Source organism: Pantherophis guttatus, chromosome 1 (assembly GCF_059756535.1).
Source record: "Pantherophis guttatus breed Tessera chromosome 1, ASM5975653v1, whole genome shotgun sequence".
NCBI lineage: Eukaryota > Metazoa > Chordata > Lepidosauria > Squamata > Colubridae > Pantherophis > Pantherophis guttatus.
The window spans coordinates 161,600,304-161,624,486 of record NC_142063.1 but is presented as its reverse complement, the minus strand read 5'-3'; the positions used below and the strand labels follow the sequence as shown (position 1 = coordinate 161,624,486).

The window sequence follows — 24,183 nt, the reverse complement described above, 5'->3', positions numbered from 1 at the left end:
ATAAATTAGTTTTTCCAGTACCTGAGATAAACAAAGCAAAAGTACTTTCATGCAATTTCATATTCATTTAAAATTTTAACCATAAAAGATAGAATGTATAATGTGCTGAGTCAGATCAAGCCATTTTAAGTCTGATGTTAAAAGAGAAAATATCAAAGCGACAGGTAGCAGAGGAGAAAATTCTGTTCAAATGAATGGGGAAAATCAACATTGCTGGAGATCATATTTGTTATGAATGGTTGAGTATGGGACATGATAATATTGTGGCATACTGGGGAAGAATAAAGAGGAAAGGAAGAGGGGGTAAAAGTGATTTTTATGAAGATGCATTATATAGACTGTAAAAACAAACACGGGAGACTTGAATGAGAAGAAATACTGTAGACCAGGGGTCTCCAATCTTGGCAACTTTATGACTTGTGGACTTTAACTCCCAGAATTCCTCAGCCAGCACATGCTGGCTGAGGAATTCTGGGAATTGAAGTCCACAAGTCATAAAGTTGTCAAGGTTGGAGACTCCTGCTGTAGATAATATATTAAAAGTAGAAGAATGAATGAGGACATCAATATTTTTTGTGATGGAGAATAACAACTTGTTATCCAATTAAATGGAGGCTATTGTCACTATCACTTAATTGATAGAGACTGTGTCACTGTTTTCCTTTTTTTATTGTTAATTATATTTAATTATTGTGTTAATTGTTTTTGACCTATAAGATTAATTTTTTTTTTTTTAATTTGATTTATATGCCGCCCTTCTCCGGAGACTCAGGGCGGCTTACAGTGCGTTAAGCAATAGCCTTCATACTTTTGTATATTTATACAAAGTCAGCTTATTGCCCCCACAAACTGGGTCCTCATTTAACCTACCTTAGAAAGGATGGAAGGCTGAGTCAACCTTGAGCCTTGGAGAGATTCGAACCAGCAGTAAATTGCAGGCAGCTGTGTTAATAACAGGGTGCTTTAAACCACTGTAGTACCAAGGCTCTTGAATGTGAACAGTATTTAATTCTCTAAAGAACAATTCTTAAGTGCAAATTTCTTAATGTATAAAAGAGCTGTGTTTACAATAGTTGCCTCTACAGTAGATAGTTGGAAGTAGAACAAAATACTAGCTAACAAAATATGAATCCAGATCAGGGATGGATTCTAATTTTTTTTACTACTGGTTCTGTGGGCGTGGCTTATTTTGTGGGCATGGCTTGTAGGCGTAATGTGACTGGGTGGGCGTGGCCAACTTTTTTTTTTTTTTTTTACTTTTAAAAGCATTTTTTTCTACAACCTTAAGAGGTTGCAGAAAAAAATGCTTTTAGAAACTTCTGACGATCAGGCAAGTCAGCTGGGATCGCCAGAGGCTTTTAAAGGCATTTTTTTCCTACAACCTCTTCAGCAGAAGAGGTTGTAGAAAAAATGCTTTTAAAAGTCTCTGAAATCCCAGCTGAGCCGCACGATCATCAGATGCTTTTTTTTTAACTTTTAAAAGCATTTTTTCAGCCAAAGAGAAATTTGTAGAAAAAATGCTTTTAAAAGTAAAAAAAAGGCTCTGATGAGGTGGGCGGGGTAAGCGAGCGGCGACCGGGCCAGGGACCAGTTCGGGGGTGTGGCCAGCCAATGTTATTACCGGTTCTCCGGTTCTCCGAACTACTAATTTTTTTTTACTACCAGTTCTTGCGAACTGGGAGCAACCCATCACTGATCAAGATGTTATATTGGGTTGGATTATCCTTGTTTCCTAGGCTTTAAAAGAAATGTAAAGGAAACTAGGCATCTATTGATAGAATTTCCCTGAACTGCTTTCTTATTTCATACTATTTATTATGAATAAAAGAAAAAAATAAGAAACACTCCCAGCGGATATATTATGTAGCAGTTCAAAAATTGTTCTCTTCTGACTTTTTCCCCCCTACGCTTTCTATATGTGCCTTTTACTGGTTACAGTAATTGAAGTAAATTTAATGCGGCTACAAACGCCTGCAAATTCCCATAGCTAACATTGGTGGGAGTGTGAGAAATGAAGACCAAAACTAGAGCTGAGTTGCCATATTGGAATATTCTGACATTATGATTTTAGAGGCCATATTACAGGAGCATTGAGACCTCCCCTTTATTGACCCATCTTTCTTATTTCCATTTTTTCCCAAGCTTCCCAAACAAAAGGAAACAACACAGACAAATTGGCCAGTCTTTTTCAGTTGATTTGTTTTCCCTGAGGGTTAAGACAAAGTGACGTGTCTTCTGCAGTTTGCTACTGTTATTTTAATTCTGTTTAATAAACACTCGGGAACTCGGCCAACATTGGATGCTTTTAAGTTTCACTGGCTGAACTGGGAAAGTTAAGTGCAAACTTCAGCCCTCCCACTGAGAGCTGAGTCATACAGTAATCTTATAGATGACTACTGAGGGGTAAACCAGATTATGTTCAATGGGATATTTCCCCAGTGAATGAGTTTAGGATCATAACCGTAACATTTTAAGATGTTTATAGCTTGTTTTGTTTTTTTCATCTACAGTTTTTTGCTGAATTGTAAAGCTACATTTAGTGATGGAAGCTGGTTGGACTGTACATCTGTTGCCTCTCTTAGCTCTGACATTGGTGAGTCTGTTCCCTCTACATGCACATCTGCAGATGTTTATATAATAGTGTGTATACATGAATGGAAGTTGCTCTTAAATTTTGCTTGCTGTTAGCTAGGTAGCTGGATAGATAGTTTATTGATTGATTAGTGGTGGTGCAGTGATTAGAATTAGTGATTTGATTCTCTTTGATCCTCACCAGGCTCCAGATTGACTCAGCCTTCCCGCCTTCTGAGGTCGGTAAAATCTGAGGATTCAGATTGTTGGGGCCAATATGCTGACTCTGTAAACCACTTAGAGAGGGCTGCAAAGCACTGTGAAGCAGTATATAAGTCTAAGTGCTATTGCAAATATGATGATATCAAATATAAAACAAAAATAAAATATGGGATAATTCCAGGGTAAAATAGATGCAAGAAAAATACAGTAATAAAATACATATCTGTAAAGTACAAAGTATCAACATTCAGGTATATACATTATCTTTGCAGGGTAATTTGTTTGTTCAATATAACGGATCCTTTGGTCAACCGCCTTAGCTACAAATCTAGCAGGAGGTAATTGGAGAGACCCAAGTTTGCAATAGCGATAGCACTTAGATTTACATACCGCTTCACAGTTTTTTACAGCCCTCTCTAAATGGTTTACAGAGTTAGCATTTTAACCCCAACAATCTGAGTCCTCCTTTTTTTGTTTTTTTTTTAAAACAGAGTACTATTTAACTTGGGACCTATTCGGTTAGAAAATAGAAGCAGAATTAATAATTAAGGAGGATCAATAAAATAAAAGTAATTATGCATATAAACAATAATACCATAAGCACAGGATTATACTTGATTATAGATTAAATTGTATTGGGTGATTAGTAGGGAAGATTACATTGTATGTATTACGAGAAAAATGGTTATAATTATGGTTTGTATAAAATTATATGTATTTAAAAGAGATTTGATACAGACAAGTACACTGCCGTTGCAAAAATGGAAACATTGTGTATAACAAAGGACAATGCATAATAAAAGCAATTTAAAAAATCTGCGTCCTCATTTTATCGACCTCAGAAGGATGGAAGCCTGAGTCAATTTTGAGCCCAAGAGGATCAAACTCCTGGCAGTGAGCAGTGAGTTAGCCTGCAATACTGCCTTCTAACCACTGTGCCACCATTGCACCCAGTGGTTATGATCAGAACATCAAACAGAGCACAAATTATGTTGTATAGCCAGGGCCGGATTTAGATGAAAAGAGGCCCTAGGCTATTCCACTTATGAGGCCCTTTCACCTATAGTGAAAGTGTAATTTTAATTTTGCTAACAATTTGAATGTAAGGAATGTAGGCCCCTCTTGATCTTGAGGCCCTAGGCTGAAGCCTAGTTAGCCTATAGGAAAATCCGGCCCTGTGTATAGCACATGTCCTTTGTGTGGATAGTCTCAGTTTTGACTTCTTGAGGAAGACTTCTGTTTGAAAGAAATCAATTTTGAAGATCTACTTGTCATCAGCCTTTCTCAACCTGGTGCCTTCCAGATGGGATAGCACTCAAAGACTTCTGGATGAGAATTTTGAGGGTTGTAGCTTAGCATATCTGTAGAATTCTAATTTAATGAGACATAGTATAAATCAACCATGTCTGTAACATTAACAAGCATTGTTCTTGGAGTTGTTCCTGAGAGCACATATGCAATAATGTTATCATTCCAAGGTCTCAATTACATTACATGACATTTGAGACACAACATTATGTTACAATGATGATGATGATGATGACATGCATGCTTCCACTTGCTTGTCTTGCATTCTAAATGCCTCATTATATAGGCATCATGCTATTCCATGTTTTAACCATGTTTTATTAAATAATACCCAGTTGACTGGGTTTCCATAACATACTGTGCCATTAATTATGGGTTACAAACCACAGTGGCTGCTTTGATATTTCATGCTAAACTAAAAACAAATAAATCATACTATGGCTTATGATTTCTGAATTCTGCCAGTACAGGTAGTCCTCACTTAATAATGGCAATTGAGACTGGAATTTCTATCATTAAGCAATGTGGTTATAAAGCATGACATCATGTGACCACACCATTTAGCAATAGCATTTCCAGCAATCCCCAGTTACCATTGTTAAGCAAGAATCCTGTGGATAATTAAGTGAGGACCTGACATAATCATAACTTCTGACTTTCTGCCAGTTTCCTCGTTAACTTTGCTTTTCAGAAGCCAGCAGGGAAGCTTGTAAAAATCACAATCATATGACCACATATGCTGGACAATCTGTGGCATTTCAACTCCCCAGGATTTTTTTTTTACAACCAGTAGCAGTTTGTTTGGCTGGCAGAAGAAAAGATGGAAACAAATGCAATAGAAAAACCTTTGCAGGAAATAACAGCAGTTTTTCCTTTCAGCTGTCTCAACTGAAAGGAATTTAGGATTCTTACTTGGAGACTACAACTCCAGGTGTCAGAGCTACGATAAGCAGACACGTACAAATAATATAAATCTCAATACTTTTACTAAAACTATATTGATAAATAATAAGATTTATGTTAAATTTGCAAAATCCAAAATAATGCCTACATTCCCCTGCTACAGACAAGTCAAAGTCAAGATATTCATTGTTCATTGGGACACTTCTCCAGTCAGAATGTTAGCCAAGACAAGAACTGGAGTTTTATAGTTTGTGAAAAGGTATCATAATCACCTTTCTGAAACTTGTCAGGCTTTTGTAGAGGTAACAGAAAACCACTCTGAATGGCAAAATAACAATATCAGAATATTTGTGCGCAGGGGATCTTAAAGCAGCAGTGGTGTCAGCAGGATGATTTACAGGTCAAGTGGAACACAGAAGTGAAAAGAACAAATTTATTACAAAAGGTTGTAATTATTAAATATGCTACAAAAGAGTGTACATATCAATCATAGAGGTACTGTAGTCCTCGACTTACAACCGCAATTGGGGCTGTTGAGTGAAGTGGAATATTGGTTGCTGAGTGAAGCAGTCATTAAGCAAGATGTCACATGACCATTTCAATAATCAATGATTTCAGCAGTCCTGGATGCAGTTATTAAGCAGTCTCGTGGATAAGTGGACAGAGTTCCGGGTAAGTAGTGTAAAATGCCATGGTGGTAAGGATCCAGAGTATGTGAAGTGTGACCTTCTTACTGACACCACTTCATGCCAAGCAGCCTCCTTTCTCATGATCTTTCAAGAGCTGCCTTCTCAAAATTGCACAGTTTGGAGAAAGAGGCTTTTGAAGCACCGTGAAAGCAGGCTCCATTCCCACATAACTAATTTAAGTCATTTACAAAATTAGGCTGAGGTGCCTGAAACTCAACACATTTTGGACAGTTATACATGGAGATATTTTTGTTGAGAGAGAAAGAGAGAGGGTGAGGGAGAGATTGAGACTGTACCTTTAAAGCAGGGATGAAATGCTCCCGGTTCAGACCGGATCGCGATGGCAGCGGGTGGTTCAGAGAACCGGTAGCAAAAATCCCTGCCCCCCCCCCCATGCCCAGCTGAGCCACACGATCATCAGAGGCTTTTTTTTTTTAACTTTTAAAAGCATTTTTTCTACAACCTCTTCCACCAAAAAAATGCTTTTAAAAGTAAAAAAAAAAGCCTCTGATGATCGCGCGGCTCAGCTGGGATCGTCAGAGGCTTTTCAAAGCATTTTTTTCTGCAACCTCTCCAGGGGAAGAGGTGGTAAAAGAAATGCTTTGAAAAGCCTCTGCTGATCAGGCAACACAGCTGGGATCGTCAGAGGCTTTTCAAAGCATTTTTTTAAAAGTCTCTCTGATGATCCCAGCTGAGTTGCCTGATCGTCAGATATTTTTTAAAAAACCTATCTGACAATCAGGCAACTCAGCTGGGATCGTCAGAGAGGCTTTTAAAGCATTTTTTTCTGCAACCTCTTCAGCGGAAGAGGTGGTAAAAAAATGTTTTGAAAAGCCTCTGACAATCCCAGCTGTGTTGGCTGATTGGCAGAAGCTTTTCAAAGCATTTTTTTGCATTTGCAGAAAAAATGCTTTGAAAAGTTTAAAAAAAAAAAAAAAGTTGCCCATGCCCACCCAGTCACATTACCACCACCACCACCACCACCACCAAGCCACGGTCACAGAACCGGTAGTAACAAATTTTACATTTCACCCCTGCTTTAAAGAGATATTCAGAGGAATTTGTTTTTTAGGGAGCATCAAGGTAATAGATTCACAAAATAATGTGTATTAAAAATTGTGAATCTCTTTAATGCTCTTCTGCCCAATTACTTGGTGTGCACCGTATTACATACTTCAAAATGGGTTGCATTAATTCATCCAATTCAATTAACACTCTGTACAATGTTTGCAGTTATTTTGGCAACTGTGACAATCTAGTTTTTCTCATTATCTGTCCAGGCTTTTGTCACAGCTGTTCCAGATGAAAAAGAAGGAAATTGGTCCAGTGAAATGGGAACTAAGAACCATACAGACCATCAAACAATACTAGGTGTAACTAATAATAAAATCATGACAGCACAATTTGAATGTTATCAGAAAATTATGCAAACTACTGAAGAATATGAGGGTAAACAATGTATATCAATATATTTTGATCTTATGTTATTTTCCCTAACTAAAGCATTCCATCTGTTAATTCATGCAAATATAATTTAAAAATGTTTTTTACCTAATACTGTTCTTATTGCATCCCCCTTGGAAATAATTTAATACTTGAAAGTATAACAGCTTTCGATTCTGGTTTTTTCCTGTCTAAAGAAACAGATTTGATCATTTAAAGTTGTTTACAGAAAGCACTGGAAACTCAAATGTTCCAATAAAAATTTTCAGTAAGGCACTCCAGGGTATTCTTATTTAACACTGTTTAATTTAATTGAATCTTGAGTTTATTTTGAATGTGATAATAAGTGCAACAACTATTTGGTTTGTTGGTTTATCTTTTGCATGTAACTCTGGCTTTGGGTTGTGAAAAGGAATCAATACATTACAGATAAATTAATGAATAGAGATGTTTGTTGAAAAATATTTTGCTGCTGAGATACTGTAGTTAAAGGCACACATTGATTTGATAGGCAGTGATAAATAATTGTAACTTATCTGTTATGAAAACAGGTAAGTTGAATGAAAATCTTATTCAGCATTGTAATAAAGAGCAGCTTTATTTACACTGCAGAAGTCAAATTATTAATGTACAACAAACCTTGAATAGTTTTAAACCATTCTCATTATTTTAGCAAAAGAAAGGCTTTTAAAAATGGGGAGGAGGACTGTTTAGTAAAAATCAGGAGATTTGCATTAAGGTTTCTTTCTTTCTTTTTTTTACAAAATGGGCAAGAGATGAAGGCAAGTGTGTCAGAATAAACTAATGGCAGTAGCTTCCCTTCTCATACTTCCTAAATTCCAAGAAAAACATCCTAAACAAACTCATTTCACAACAGCTGTTATTTAAGGCAGGCAGCAAGGGAGGCCTTAAGCAGACGGAGAGGTGTGCAAGCAATCACAGCAACAATGGCCAGCCACAGCTCTTTCTATCATCTCCCCAGAATAAAGTTCAAAAATACCATCAGTATAAATCCTAGGGCACTAGAGAAGCAAAAGAAATATACTGCACAGAATTTTTTCTGCAAAGAATTAAAAAAAAAAAAAGGAAACATTCTGACCCTAATTTTGTGGTTTTGAAAGCAGGGTGATTTGCTTGGACCAGTTCAGAAGCTTCCAGTCTCAGAAATGGGATTCATTTAGAAATGGGATTTCCATGCAATGGATCATTACTAGAGATCCACAAACATCTGTTACCTTTTTCTTTTCTTTTTTTTGACAGAATTGGTGGAAATATATGGTGTTTGTTTGTTTGTTTGTTTATTCTATGTTTATAAATAACTCAAGGCAGCCAACACATCTAATACTCCTTCCTCCTCCTATTTTCCCCTTAACAACAATCCTATGAAATGAGTTGGGCTGAGAAACTGGGACTGGCACAATATCACCCAGCTGGTTTTTCATGGTAACCAGGGTGTCCTCCTGGATACACGGCTGTCTCTGGAAGAACATCTGACGGCTGTGGCCAGGGGGACTTTTTATCAGGTCCACCTGATTCGCCAGTTGCGTCCCTTTCTGGATCAGGACTCCTTATGCACGGTCACTCATGCCCTCGTCACTTCTCGCCTGGACTACTGTAATGCTCTCTACATGGGGCTCCCCTTGAAGAGCACCCGGAGGCTTCAACTGGTCCAGAATGTAGCTGCGCAGGTGGTTATGGGAGCAATGTGGTGCTCCCATGTAACACCTCTTCTGCGCGAGCTGCATTGGCTACCGGTGGTCTTCCGGGTGCGCTTCAAGTATTGGTTACCACCTTTAGAGCGCTCCATGGCTTAGGACCTGGGCATTTACGAGACCGCCTTCTGCCACCGATAGCCTCCCACTGGCCAGTACGCTCCCATAGAGAGGGGCTCCTCAGGGTGCCGTCAGTCAAAGAGTGTTGGCTGGCGGCCCCCAGGGGGAGAGCCTTCTCTGTGGGGGCACCTGCCCTTTGGAACAAACTCCCTCCGGAGATACGGAGGATTCCGGATGTATGCACTTTCCACCGCACCCTCAATACTTTTTTATTCCAACAAGCTGGGCTGGCCTAACTCTTTTAATTGCTAATTTTAATTTGTTTTTAAAAAAGGGGGTGTTTTAATGCGTAAGGGCCAAATTCATTTAATATGTTTTAAATTGTTTTTTTTTTAATTTTATATATTGTTATGTGTTTTATTTGGCTGTTCACTTCCCTGAGTCCTTCGGGAGAAGGGCGGTATATAAATCTAATAAATACAAATACAAATACAAACCAGGTGGAACCTGCCAGGTTTCAGACAAAAATATTTAGAAGCTTCCCTCCCCGCTCTCAAGATTAAAGTGATAGATGTCCTAGTGATATCTGCAGCTAAGAAACCTGCACAAGTTCAGAAGGTGAAACACTGATTTCAGCATGCAAAGGAAGTGTTCAGAGGTTGTCAGGGTGAGACAGATTTGCTTCCCTTTCCCTGCTTCAGTTGGTTTATTTTGTTTGGGGAAATTTACAGGAAAACAGTTGTGTTTCCAGGCAAGGTGCTTGCAAAATTGTAGCATAACAGTTACAGGATAAAAGAGCGTGATGGTGAACAACATCGTTAAACCTTTCTGTTGTTTTCTGTTCAAGCGCAGTATTTTTAATAGCCAAGATTTAAGTGACAGTTTTAGAACTCAAAATGGCAAAGTTTAGAAAGATGTAAACATCCAACAAGTTGTAAGAAAGAACCCAACGCAAGAATAATGGATGGTGTTTTTTCTCTTGGTAGGAAGGAGTTATATAACCAAGGCTGGTATGGAAGCCTCTTTGGAAGCAAATACTACATATGTCAATCATAAGGAATTTGGATTGGATCCAAAGGTTTGCTTCCTTGCAAGGAAAGGATTTTGTGTGTGTGTGTACAGAAAAAAAATGTACCCAGCCCTGGTAAATTAGGACAAAATGCTTCAAACAATGCCTCTTCACTTTGTAGGTCCACATTGCAACAGAACATGGGATGGTTGGTTATGCTGGGATAGTACTCCGGCAGGACAAACTGTGGATCAAAACTGTCCAGACTACTTTCAGGACTTTGACCCTTCAGGTAAGGATTAAGACTTCAGTACTGTATGTCTACTTGAGAGAGCCAGTAAAAATATTTTCTGAGTGCTATGAATTTGGGTAGAATTATGCAAATTCAACTTTATGACAAATCTTTAAATAATTTGAAAGCAAGCTTTTTCTAGTACAGGATTCTTATTATTTCAAATGCACTTGGTATCATGTGTCACAAACAAGGCCTACAGAAATTATACTGTGGCCCATTAAATGTTTGTGAAGTTCTGGAAAGAATAGTTCCAGGCAGGAAGCAAAGATAGGAATTTAATCAGACTCCAGGATTGTTTTCATACTTGGCTACTAGACTGCCTAGCCTGATAGGTCATACGTTGTGTATGCAAGAACAACATTATGGATTTGAGATTTTGTCTTCTTTGTATTTTGAAGTACCACCAGATTTATGTTCCAGACAGACATTTGATCAAAGATGTCTCAAATAATTAGGAAAATCAAACTGTTCCAAATCTCTTGAAATATTTTGGCATTTGCATGTACAGAACAAGTATCCATAGATAAATTTGCAACTTGCTGCTTGTGGTCTCACTTCATCTAAACTCAGAGCTAAATTACGAAGTCAAACATTTAAGCAGGGTATTTCAAGCAATTAACGAAGCTTATTTTGCTATTAAGGAGAGCTTCTATTTCATTTAAGAAGTTGCATTGATTATAATCCATCATTTAATTATGTACATTTAAACCTGTTTAAATGCATATTTTATTGCTACAAAGTTAAAGAACAGTTCTTGGTGATTTATGGATTTAGGGCAGGGGGGGCAAATATGGCCCTTTTACGACCTGTGGACTTCAACTACCAGAATTCCTGAGCCAGCTTGGCTGCCTCAGGAATTCTGGTAGTTGAAGTCCACAGGTCGTAAAAGGGCCACATTTGCCCACCCCTGATTTAGAGGATGGAAGAGGAGTGCAGATTAAAATAGGCAAGGATATATTGAGAAAACATCTGGTTGCATTGAATGAATTCAAGTGCTGGGGCTCACCCCAGGGTTGATGTGATCTCTGAACTGCTGACTCAGTGGAGTGTAGAGCAAATGTCTGAAAACTAGAGAACAGCTATCATTCTTCCAGTGTTTTAATAAGAGGTGGGGGAGGAAGAAGACCCAGGAAATACAGACTAATCAATTTGACATCACTACCTAGAAAATCCTAATCATCAAGTTGTGGATTAGACAGCAAGTGTAAGATAAAATACTAAAGAAGGGTTAATTTGTTAAGCATTTCTGAGAATCTCTTTCATAGAATTTTGATTGAAAGGATTCAGAAAGAGATAACAAGAAAAACTGAAGAATTTAGTAAGGCTTTCTGCCAATTGGTTGGCTAGATTAGATTTTTGCTGTTTAACAGATCACTGAAATTGATGAAAACTGAGAAAATGTTTATTGACTTAGAGAAAGTGTATGATAAAGTGAGTTATGGAATGTTTTGTAGGAATATGGACTTCCTGAATATAGTAAGACCACTATATGATGGAAGTAAAGAATGTATAAAAATAAATGAAATATTTGCAAGTGGTTAATAGTTGAGCAGAGAGTGATACAAAAATATACAGTATAATATCCTCTTGGTTATTTATGTACACACACATATGAAAAATGTTTGGGAAGAGATTAGGGAAGCATTGGTTAAGAATTTGTACATTTTTAGGTAGATGATTTTCAGTGAACATTAATACTGTACATTGAAGGAAGAATATGGATTTGGTAATTAATATATAGGGAAAAAATTGTGACATAGGACATAGGAGTAAATTATAGTGGCTTAAATTAGTTTAAGCAGTCTTGTCTTTTCCATATTTTGTTCTTCAGATGTAATTGCCTTACTATTTATTGCTCCTTTTATATGCTCTGCATAATGTTGCTTACACCAAAAGGGAATAAAGTTGATGGGAGCATATGTACTGTATATATGTATTTCAATGCTTTTTGCTGTTACATTTATTGAAATGTTAACTCTTTTGGAATGCAGAAATTATAATTCACTTTTTTCTCCTTAATTTTTCTCTGAAAGAAAAAGTTTATAAGATCTGTGAAGAAAATGGACACTGGTTTGTGCACCCTGAGAGTAACAGAATTTGGACAAACTATAGCCTTTGCACTCATCAAATATATTATAAATTGCAGGTAATTGCATTCTCAGAAGAATAAAGGATTTTAAAAACCTAACAACTGTGAAATGTCCACTATGTTAACTTCTTCTCGCTTGCCACTGTATTATATTTCAGTAAGGTTAATTAATTTAGATTGCCATCCTAGAATAAGTTGCCTTGGAAGACGGTGCATTGAATTAAGCAGGGCCTATTTCTCTTAATGTTTATTAAGGTTTTATTTTATTATATAAAATATAAAGAAGAGAAGAAAAAATAGGAAATTAAGGGAAGGAAGGGGAGCAAGGAAAGAGGAGGGTGAGATACAAGGGGAAAGAGAAAAAGAAGAGGGGTATTGACTTCCAACTCTTCTTAGCACAGTACAAGATAAACATACTCCAATGTCCACTTTTTGCTTTTACAAATTACTATATAACTAGCCATCCCTATAACACCAAATCTTTTTGATCAACAAAACCAAAGTCAAAGTTTCATATATAGTTTTCTTCACAAGCAGACCTATTTCTCAATAGACATGGATGTGTTGTTAGCATTTTGAGTGTTTATATCTATGTATTTTTTTACCACTTCCAATCAGGCAGAATGTCATGTGCCATAGAATTGGTTTCAAAAATAAGCAGGGAGATCATAAATGGGGGGAGGTGTCCTTGGTGCTCTCTGAGCTTGCTTGTTTACTTGCAAACGTTTCATTACCCAGTGCTAGTCACTGCACTGACGGTGTTACCTAGTTTGGGTAATGAAATGTCTGCAAAAAGACAAGCAAGCTCAGAGAGCACCAAGGACCCCCCTCATTTCAATCCTGAGGTAGAAATATTGTCCTTTATCAAGATCATAAATAGCTGGAAGGAAAGACCATTACAGATAGATACTTTAGCAGCTTTTTTATGAAAGAACAAACATGAAGAATTATTTTTCTTTTTTAATATAAGTTTATTAATTTTTCTATAAAACATAAAGATAAAAATTAAGAAAAATAACTGTTCAAAGAGAGAAACAGCTGAGAAAGAGAAAAGAGATAAAGGTGCAAACAATAAAAATTCTAGAAAGAAAAGCGTAAAAGAAAAAAATAAAGTAACTTCTGACTTTTTTTCTGTTTCTTGCTAAAAGACCAATGTCTTTTCTCTAATGAGGGCCATACCGTTACTTTCTCCATGATTTAAAAAAACTCAATGTACTGAGATTTTATGTTAGGATCAGGACTGACCACACACAACAATTGTAGGAAATGGTAAAAACAAACAAAACAAGTTTATCCAATCACAGGGAGGTGTGAATACTTGTTAATATGTATAGTTTGCTAGACACTCAGTTGAATGTGTTTCCATCTCTGTTGTCCGGATATCCATTCACTCTGGATGAACTGTGAGAATAGAGCTAGTGTCATGGATTTGCTGCAATTTGTGAAAATTTATGTAAAAAAGGATAGAAGGTAAGAAAATAAATACAGCGGGCAATGATCAAATGTAAAATCCTAACAATAAGCTGTTCTGAATCCCCATTGACAGCCTACTCGCCAAGCTGCCCTTAGTACAGTATGGCTGGTCAAAATTTGTTTGAAGCTTGAGAAGCATGTTCAGATTCCTAACAGCTTAAATCCCAGGAAGTTGCTATTGAATTACAGTGCAGTTGGTTTACAAATTTTATAAGGCCGGTTAATACAGACCTTGACTGACCCTAGAGACTTCATTCCAGAGAAGGGGGGGGGAATAGCTTCGTTTGTGAAGGGCTAATAATGTGCAAGAAATCTGAGAACCTGTTCTATAAAAGCAAAAAATGGAGCAACAATACTAGGAGCAGCAGCGGAAATAATACTGTTTCCATTTAGGACAAGCAATACACATCTTGTGTGACCCCCTCCCCCAGGCACTTTGCTACCCATCCCATGGCTATATTTTGATTCTGGCCAATTAATCCTGTAGTGTTTTCAAGTTCTACTAAGCAGCAGAATCAAAGGCAGACAGCAGATATATGCAGAGGTTCATCAGTCATGCAGCCTGGTTTGAAATCTGATCCTCTATTCAAGTTCTGCTCTGCTTTTTTGATGTATGAGAAGCTGGGTAGCCAATTCTACTGACTTCCAGAAGTGTCACCCAACCTGGAATCATTTTAAGAGCAAACAAGGCTACATTATCTGTCACTTCTCTCTATGTGTGGATTATTCAGGGCTGCAATGACCAGATTTGGCTGCTAGCTCCATGGCCTTTGAATCTGTCATGGTGCTTTTAAAATTATACTCAATTTGATTGACTCAAGGTCAAATGATCTGCAAAAGCACTGGACCCTATGCAGTTGGATTTTTGTATCTCTCTATAAGAGCTGGGGGAAATTTTTATTTTGAAAGAAATATCCAAGATACAAAAGTGAAACCTGCAAACATGTATTAGTGATTTCTTTTTATGTCTATTGTCTTGTACTGTGCTCTATTTCCATTAAAATCTATATTACACACTGTTCTACATACGATAGTCTACTACTATTATTATACTATATTCCCGTGATGGCGAACCTATGGCATGTGTGCCCGAAGTGGCACACAGAGCCATGTCACCTGGAACATGTGGCGTCGCCCATTCTTCTTCCGGGTTTCTGGCACACATGCACGCGTGATGATCAGCTGGCCTTTTTGCATGCAGAAGTGCTGGAAACTAGAAGAGCTGGTTTTCAGTTTTCCTGCATGAGCATGGCACCGGCCAGCTGATTGTCGCATGTGCATGCGCGCCAGAAACCCAGAAGAATAGCTGGCTGAAACCGGAAGTTCAATAGCTGAAACCGGAAGTTCATTTTCAGGTGCGCACATGCACCCTGGGCAGCTCTTCTTTGGGTTGTGGCCCAGACACCTGCACTCCCTTTTCGGCACTCGATGCCGAAAAGGTTTGCCATCACTGCTATATTCTATAGTCACCTGTACTTCTATGCTATATTTTACTATTTCTATTACAAGTGTACTATTACTATTGCTTCTATACTTTTATTACTCTACAACAGGGTTTTAACTCCTATAGATACTGGTCTGTCTTTAAATCCTCTCTTCCTCCCCACTCCCTTCCTCGCTCTCTTCCACCTCTCTCTTCTCTCTCTCTCTCTCTTTCTCCCCCTTCTCTCTCTCTCTCTCTGTGTCTCTCTCTCTCTCTCTCTCACACACACACACACACCTTCTATTGTTGTTTTCACACTAGCTTGTGTGGTATAGTTGTGAAAGTGATGGACCAGGAGTGGGAAAATCCTTGCTTTCATCAAAATCAATCACAGAGATTCATTGGGAGTCTTTGGGTCAGTCCTTCTCAGCATAGTTTACCCCAGAGAGGAGTTGTTGTGAGAGTAAAATATGTGGAGCAATAACCATAATGGTGTGTTAGCAAATTTATTTAAAGTTAGAATCCCCCCTCTCCAAAAAACCATGTTTGCCTAAATTTAACTGTGCCCTTCCTATGAGCTCCCTATAATTCCTGGCACAGAAAGGTTACCAGCTCTTTTGGTTATGGAACATTAAAATCCTAACCTTAATGGGTCAGCTGGTGAGTGCTACAATGAAACAGAAATATTTGATAGAGATAAGAGAAGTCAATCCAAGCTTGCTGTTCATCTATTTATTTCAGAAATATTTTCTGTTGTTTTCCATGTGTATCGGATTTCCTTATTTACATTTGTGCTAGCATTTATTTATTTCCCCTCCTGAAAACACGGTGGAAAATTCGTATTTGCCATGTCATCTTTAGTGTATAAATTTTCCTTCTTATGCTGTTTTCAACCATACCACAATACACATGGCTTTCATAAAAACATTTTGGAAGTATTTAGAAAATGAGCTCAATATGTATGTATATACTTAGTACAGTATATACTCCGAACATATGCTTACTTGTAAAAAGAAATAGGGATGACATGGAATGAATTAGTACAGTCAATAAAATGTAGAAGAAAAAATAAGTAAAATATTGTTAAGCTGCAGCATGGGAGATCATGTTAGTATTGCTGTCGTGTTTAACAAAACAATGCTTGAAGTTTATTGAGCATAGACAATGCTCATTGTTTTCAGAGAGACTGCACTACAAATAAGCAAGGCAGGATAATTGTTTTAAAAAATCAGCTCATTAATATTTTAAAGAATTAAATTAAGATCTGATATAGTTTATCATTTGATAACATTCTTTCTGATAATTCATGCTACCTATCAGGACAAAATCTCCCAAAATATTATACAGTAAAATAAAGAGAAGTTTCAAGATTGAAGTAAAAGAAAATGTGCTTCGTTTTTAGGGTAGAACAAAATGCTTGGGGTACTCGATTTTTTTTCTGTCAGTTCACAGCCAACTTGGTAGAACATTTTGAGCAGGATGGCTCCAAGCTCAGATATTGTTTTCAGATTCTCATTTTGTCCATATTCCCACAATGAAATACATAAAATAAAAAACAGAATCATATTTTCTTAAAAAGAGTAGCAAAAGGAAGTAGTTTTTAAAATAGTTTTTTTTAAAGCCCCAGCGATCAAAAAATCAGAAGAAACTAGAGTTCCTGTTTAAAACTCCACAGAAATTCTAAGCAGAGGAACTTAAGAATGAGAGGCCACCGGTGAAAATGTCCTGCCAACTCAATCATTCTTAAAGAAAAAGAAGGGAGATGGATTTTGGAAGATAATCAGACTAGCCTCTATCTAGAATAGCAACACAATTTCAGACATTGTTGTCACCAGCTCTAGCCCACACCAAGATATGTTGAAATGTTTCTCAGATATTAGATTTGATACTCTTGTTCTCCAGCAATTATTTTGAAATAATGTTTGGGCTAATGCTTACTAAGCTGTATTTAAATGGTCATTCTTCTTTCTACATTTTATTACAGACAGCTCTGAATCTGTACTATATCTCTATAATTGGCCATAGCCTTTCAATTGTTTCACTTCTTATTTCCCTTGGCATATTCTTCTATTTTAAGTAAGTATAATTTTCATTTATAGATTGCATTCACCCATATAGCTTATACAGTAGTCATTATCTGTATGTAATTAATAATATATTACTTCTAGCATTCTGAGTACTGATTCACAGCTGGATTTGTTAAGTTGTATTCATATTATCCTAATATTAAATTATTGAAGTTACCTGATAGAAAACTGTTGGGATCGTATGATTCCAAAGTCTATGCCTGAATTTATGGAATTTTTGATATTGGAGAGACATATGAAGCCACTGTTAACTGGGATGGGTATATAGAGACCAAATCTGCAAGTACAATATAGTTTATATGTCAATTTTTCTGGCAAATTGTAAGTCAAATATGAATTTATGTTTAGCCCATATGCATGACTGATTCTTAGTGGCAGTTGATTTAAACTGCTGTGGTAAACGACCTTCAAGATGCCAGAAATCAGGAGAAGGACTAATTAACCAATAAGAAATATCACTGTGTCACAAGTCACTCTGACCTCTGTTTTGTTCTTTATATTATATAAACAATGTATTACTATTCCAAATTCCAAATGTTGAAATACTTCAGTGTAATGCTCTTCTATCTCATCCAAGTAAATTGTTTTAGGAACTTTGGCTTACATCTAGAATTCATCTTCTGCCTTAATTCTTTTTTTTTTAAATGAATGCTGTTTATATACTTGCAATTGTTTCTTTAATGCACATCAATCATGTTTAGACAAATATGTAGTTATCTTTTAACATGAATACCACTAAATCATTCCTTCTTTTTGGGTAAAGAACCTCTGTTTTTGTTCTATTCAAACCAGAAATCAATGGTGATCAAGTCCAAAATAAACCAGGATACTAAAGCAACTTCAGAATATAGCTTGATATTTTCTTTTGTCTTGATACTGATCACCCTAATTTTCTAATGAGGACAACTCTCCCAAATTAATGGCTTCCTGGAGTAATTAAGGTACTATGGCCAGAGGTGGGCGTCACATAATGTAACAACCAGTTTACCCAGCACCGAAAATGCATGGGTGTGGCTTCAAAATCACGGCGATATAGGATGGGATAGCGCCCGGGCGGATGGTCACAACTACCTGTTCACCTGAACCGGTCCGAACTGGCAGCAGCCCACCTCTGACTATGGCCAATCTTTCACTCACAATGTAGAATGAACATTTGTAGAATATTTTATCACACAAGACTTGGAGCACTGACTGCAAGTAAATGTGTTCCATTCAGAGGGTCAGTTGGGTTACCGTGGGCTCTTTCAGAGGATCAAATGCTCTTGAACTACAAAGCAACTTTCCAGTTAGCAATTAAACTGCTAACAAGAAACTGTTCTGTGCAAAGGAAAGAAATTTCTGTCTCTCTAACTTAACTTTCTCTTGCTCATTTTCTTTCAGGAGCCTCAGTTGCCAAAGGATTACGTTGCATAAGAATCTCTTTTTCTCTTTTGTTTGCAACTCTATTGTAACAATTATTATTCTATCAGGAGCTGCCAACAATCAAACAGTGGCTGCAGATAACCCAGTAAGTGTCTACCACCATGATGGTGAACCTATGGCAAGTGGTACGCAGAGCCATCTCTCCGGGCACATGAGACGTCGCCCATTGCTCTTCCAGGTTCCGGCACACCAGCCAGCTGGTCTTCGCGCATGCATGCGTGCCAGAAACTGGAAGACCAGGTGGCTGGTACGCATGCACGTGCCAGGAACTGGAAGATCATTTTCCTGACATGCACATGTGCACCAGGCAGCTGCTCTTCCGGTTTCCGGCACGCATGTGCGTGCACGCTCCTGTTTCGGCACTTGGTGCCAAAAATGTTCACCAACACTGGTCTACCACATTAGTATTTTTGCTGCTTCATAAAATACCTGGCAACATGATCTACTAACATTCTATGTAAATATGCATAGCTTCATCTAATTAAGCAATTATAATAATCAGTGAAATAATATGAAAGGAGCAGTGTTTATAGGAATAATCCTGATTATTGTGTGTTATATATTTATGGAAAAAAAAACTCTTGATACAATAGCCTTCTATCTCTCTCTCTTTTTCTTTTGGGTCCTTTCAACTAGATATGTCCATGCTATATTTTTCGGCAATATTTTTCAGAAATGGTTTGTTCATGTTTTCTTCCTCGTGCTGAGAGAGAGAAAGACCAAGACTGGCTAAAGTCACCAGTTGGCTCCATGTCTTAAGGCAGGACTAGAACTCACATTCTTCTGTTTTGTAGCCAGGTGTCTTTAACCACTGAACTATTCTTAATCCCATTGATTAGAGTGGTAGAAATTGTTGTTAACTGTATCCATGAACATCCCTGCCTTATTAATTTCTGGATGGAAGTAGTTGCCTAGTGGCACCTACTCAACATAAGGAAATAAGCATCTTGTTATAGTAGTTTGAATGAAGCAGTCTCCATTCCAGAAGTGGAGATTGGAACATTTCTATTCACAGTGCCAGAGTTATTTCTATGTTTTTTCACAGTAGCTTGAAGGGTTCAAGTGGCTTTCTGTTTCTAAAAGTGATTGACAGAAATAGGTCTATTGTTTATTCTTGCACAAAAGTTTAATAAATTAAACTTTTTAATTAAATTAATAAATTATATTTAATAATAAATTAAATTAAACTTTTAAATTATAAGAGATGATGATGATGATATGATGATACCAGGTGATGCACGAATTGAAGAGAAACAACTAGGAAAAATAATAAAATACATGGAAATTTTGAAGTTATCAGACCTGAATATTCTGATTTTGCAAAAAACCACCTTACATGGAACTGCCTATGTATTCAGACGTTACCTTAACCAGGTTCTTGGTTAGGACTTGAACTATACAGTTTTTACTGCTCCCAGACTGAATTGAATTGAAGAAATAATGATAAGTATAATTATAATAATTTGTACAATAAGGGTCTAAGGTTTGAGGACTGCAGAGAATGCATTCATGGAATAAACTCTTTTCAAGAATATCTTATTTTTGTACCTGGTAAACAAGTAATAAACCTGTTTGCAGACATGGATGGCATTTCTCATGGATGGCATTGTTTTAATTTTATTTTCATCATCCACTTTAACATTGACAATAAACTAAATGAATAATTTGCTGTGGCTCTTTGCTTTTTAACAAATTCCAGATCCACTTTTTTCAGGTACTTTTAACTAGTTTATTTATGCAGATATAGAAATAGAAAATTATGGAGAGTTTTACAGTTCTGTTACACTGAATTTTTGATTATTGTTTTTTTAAAAAAACTTTTGACTAGCTATTTCATCAGAGAGGCTGTTTGAACACCATTAGAGATTGATCTTTTCATTCAATTTATGTAATTGCCTATCTCTTTAGATAAAGTAAAGAAAAGTAAAGAAAAAAGTAAGGCTCTGAGAATCCTTGGGATCCACTTTTTATTGAATTCTTAATTGTGGAGAATTGTTGCTCAGCCTCTCCTAGGTAGATAATACGGAGCTAGATAAACCAGAGGTCTTTCATGGTAGAAGCTTCCTATAGTCCCAAGGATAAGATTAGTGATATAACAAAATTTAGTAATAAAAGTGGTACAGAGCAATGCCAGAAAAACAGTAGAGCCATGAAGAAACAGGCCTCCTTCAAATTAAGCTTGATTCCTAGGGACCTGAGCATGCAGGGGATATAGGCAAAAGATATGATGATTATTCACTGTCTTTTTCCAGGATATGTTTTGGTATCTTGATATCCCTGGTAACTCTCCTATCCAGATACAAGGAGACCCTGCTCCCAAGCCCAGATAAGATCAGCCAGGTATTGTTACTTGCTGATGCAAATCAAGTTCTAATTATCTAGAATCCAAGATCTTGGAAATTAATGTCCTCCACATTCTTATTCCTATGGGCAGATGAGAAATTGAGGTGTTTTTTGTTTGTTTGTTTGTTTTTTTGAGATTCTGAGATCTTCCAAATTCTTCTCCAAAAGGTGTGTGATCTCAACATAGCATTTTGAAGCAGAGAGGGTTATCTTTGTTGTCTCTTTGTGTTTCCATTGTTGTTAGCCCAATACAAATTGAATTGGTTTTATCCCTTGCATATTACAAGAATATTTATAATCATATTGGTCTTTTCTCCTATAGGTTGGATGCAAAGTGGCACAATTCATTCACTTTTACTTAATGGTTTGCAATTACTTCTGGATGCTCTGCGAAGGCATTTACTTGCACACTCTGATTGTGGTGGCTGTATTTGCAGAAAAGCAGCATTTACTTTGGTATTATCTCCTTGGATGGGGTAAGCTATTTTTCTTCTTCCCCTCCCCCTTCCTAAGTATATTAATATCACTTTCTGGGCCCACTCATACTGTAATTTTAATTCAAGGGGAATTTTAATATCATCCAAAGGAAAGCCAGCAGCAATTTGTAACCTCCGTTACTTTATTCACAGTGACCTGAGTGACCTCAACAGATGCTAAATATCATTTTACATTAGATACCACTCCCCACACTGGAAATATATCATTTGTGGCTTTTAAGTGTATATTACTGACTTACAAATCTTATCTTAGCTAAATGGAGAAAGTGTTGGGCAGGAAATGACTTCTTTGATTTAGAAAAAGTAGTCTTCTATTAGGAAAGGGCATGAGGGCATGATTATTCATTGTTTCCCATCTTAGGAGTGTTTATACAGGCAACATTAATTGTTGAAAAAAAATATATTACCCATTCCTACAGTGGGGGATAAGCCCACCATTTATTTTTCCAGGAGTTCCTTTGACCTCTTTTGTTTGCAGAGTAAAAAGCCACACCTCTTGAAAAACCTAAGCTTTTTTTTCCCTTTAATGGGTCAATAGGCGTTCATTTGCTTTATTCTCTCATTGAATTCCAAAAGGGAGGAACCCTTTCTCGCCCTGGATGTCTTGCATCACGCCGTGATCTAAATGCACCTCCTGCCCCAAAGCCCACAATTGTTGTTTGCAATTGTTTATTTGTTGCTGGTGCATCTGGGGTCCATCACTTCTTTGGCTGACTAAAGATGCTTATTTCAAGTTCAGTTTTGCATCTTAGACTCTGAACATGTTATATATTCTAGTCTATGCTGTGTCTTGTTCCTCTCACAATCACGTAAAACCTCTTTCCAACTGAAAACACTTCTTTAGAAAAGTAGATATGGTGATTAATCATCAAATATTATAGGCATTTAGGAATGATTTCTAGCTTTAGCCAAAATGATATGCAAATAATAGGAAAGGAATTATTTAGGTTCATGTAAGAAGTGATCTCTGCACTTGTGGCATCGTGATGGAACAGGATAAGCTTCAATACTTCATAGTCCTATCCTCTCCTGGTCTCCTGTGAGGGAGAGAAAGACTAGAAATAATTTCTGGGGTTTGGAGAGGACTCTGGTTTTTTTCCTGATATTGGAACCTACTAATAATCATCTTTGTTATGGGCAAAATTATGGTAATAAATACAGGCCTACCTTGTGCAGGGTTATTATGACCATAAACTTTTATTAAATAAATTTCTTGCAAGTAAAAACAAAATAAATCAATAAACTAGAATTATCAGTGAAACCTACTGGTACACATGGCTGATTTTTCAGTCATATTTTGATGGTCTCAAACTACAAGACCCTTACAATGTGTTGATTAGTTTTCAAAGTATAAATCTTTACGATCCGTGACAGAAAATTGTTGTTCCCCAAATAATTATCATGAATGGGAAACCCTGCTCAGGACCTGATGATTTTGAGCCACAAGATTCCCTTCAACATCTCTTAAATCTTGAACAGAGCAGATTTGCAGTCTTTCTCTTCTGCTATCAGCTGTTCTTAGAGGTGATGAATTCCATTCACATTTCATCAAGGCCTCTAGTAAATCAAACTTATTCTTTTAAAATGAGTAATTTAGATTTGAGCCTACTGTTTAAATCAATGGTGTTGATGCTATGTAGCCTCTGGGATCAATTTTTATTCTTTCATAACACATACTTATTTTAAGAACTATTAACAATCCATTAAATGTGGATCTAACTGAGAGCTTTAATTTATGGAGACCCATGTACAGAGACATTTTAATGTCACTTTAATTAGATGAATCAAGACTTTAATCGAGTTGGATTTATAGCTTCAAATGCCAGTATTATAAAAATAAATTGTTCTATATTAAAGCATATTTATTGCTAAGGTTGATTCTAATTCTCTATGGGTATCGACTCATTTTATTAATTAGTGGTAACTGTGCTACAATAAATTATAAACAAATAAACCGTGTGTGTGTGTGTGTGTGTGTTTGTGTGTGTGTGTGTGTGTGTGTGTGTGTTAAATTTACAGATATTTCTGCTATTGCAAAAGTATCCAAATGCAGATTTATATAATTCCAAACCAGTTCTTAAAATTTCTTGACTTTTTCATTTCATGTTAATGTATATATAGAAGACATATCTGTAGGATCAGCAATCAGGAGAGAAATTTCTTTAGAAAATTAGCCTTCTCTTGTTTGTTTTGCTGTTTTGTATTTTACCTTTTATGATAAAACAAAACAAATATACTTAAGCAGAAAATTAGCCTTCGCCCAAATCAGGTATCTTCCAAATGTGTGGACATCATCTCCCAGAATATTCTTCAGTAACTATTTGCAGTGGAGAATTCCACACAATATATTTCTGTCAGTTGCTGCTTTAATTCAAACGAGATTTTGACAGCATTTTGAGAGCAACTGTGGCTGCCGCCAAGAAACCATACCTGCTGTTTTCACCACTTTGCACTTCTAGTCTCATGATGCTGTTGTATCACAAGGTTAGCCAAGAGACTTGAAGAGTCAGGTAATAAGCTCCTGTATACACAGGAATCTACTTTCACCATGAGATTAGATTGATGAAGCCAGTCAGAGTTGGAAAATAATCAAAAATCTGAATTTAAAACTGTACTCCAAAATATTCTTGTGGATAT

General features: G+C 36.8%; 1 protein-coding gene across 4 annotated transcripts in view; it reads left to right on the top strand.

Annotated features, from left to right (window-relative positions):
• LOC117672480 (calcitonin gene-related peptide type 1 receptor) overlaps positions 1-24,183 on the top strand; it is an 85,749-nt gene that overhangs the window by 47,258 nt on the left and 14,308 nt on the right. For 2 of the 4 annotated variants that reach the window (XM_034429133.3, XM_034429140.3), the window contains exons 2-8: positions 2,511-2,593; positions 6,974-7,142; positions 10,099-10,209; positions 12,246-12,358; positions 17,182-17,273; positions 18,665-18,791; positions 21,372-21,525. In XM_034429133.3, the coding sequence (XP_034285024.1) occupies positions 2,543-2,593; positions 6,974-7,142; positions 10,099-10,209; positions 12,246-12,358; positions 17,182-17,273; positions 18,665-18,791; positions 21,372-21,525 (817 nt within the window). In that variant the 5' untranslated portion in view covers positions 2,511-2,542. Of the gene's footprint in view, positions 1-2,351; positions 2,404-2,510; positions 2,594-3,978; positions 5,677-6,973; positions 7,143-10,098; positions 10,210-12,245; positions 12,359-17,181; positions 17,274-18,664; positions 18,792-21,371; positions 21,526-24,183 lie in introns of those variants that run through there. The other 2 variants (XM_060688057.2, XM_060688059.2) reach the window with 2 other exon arrangements.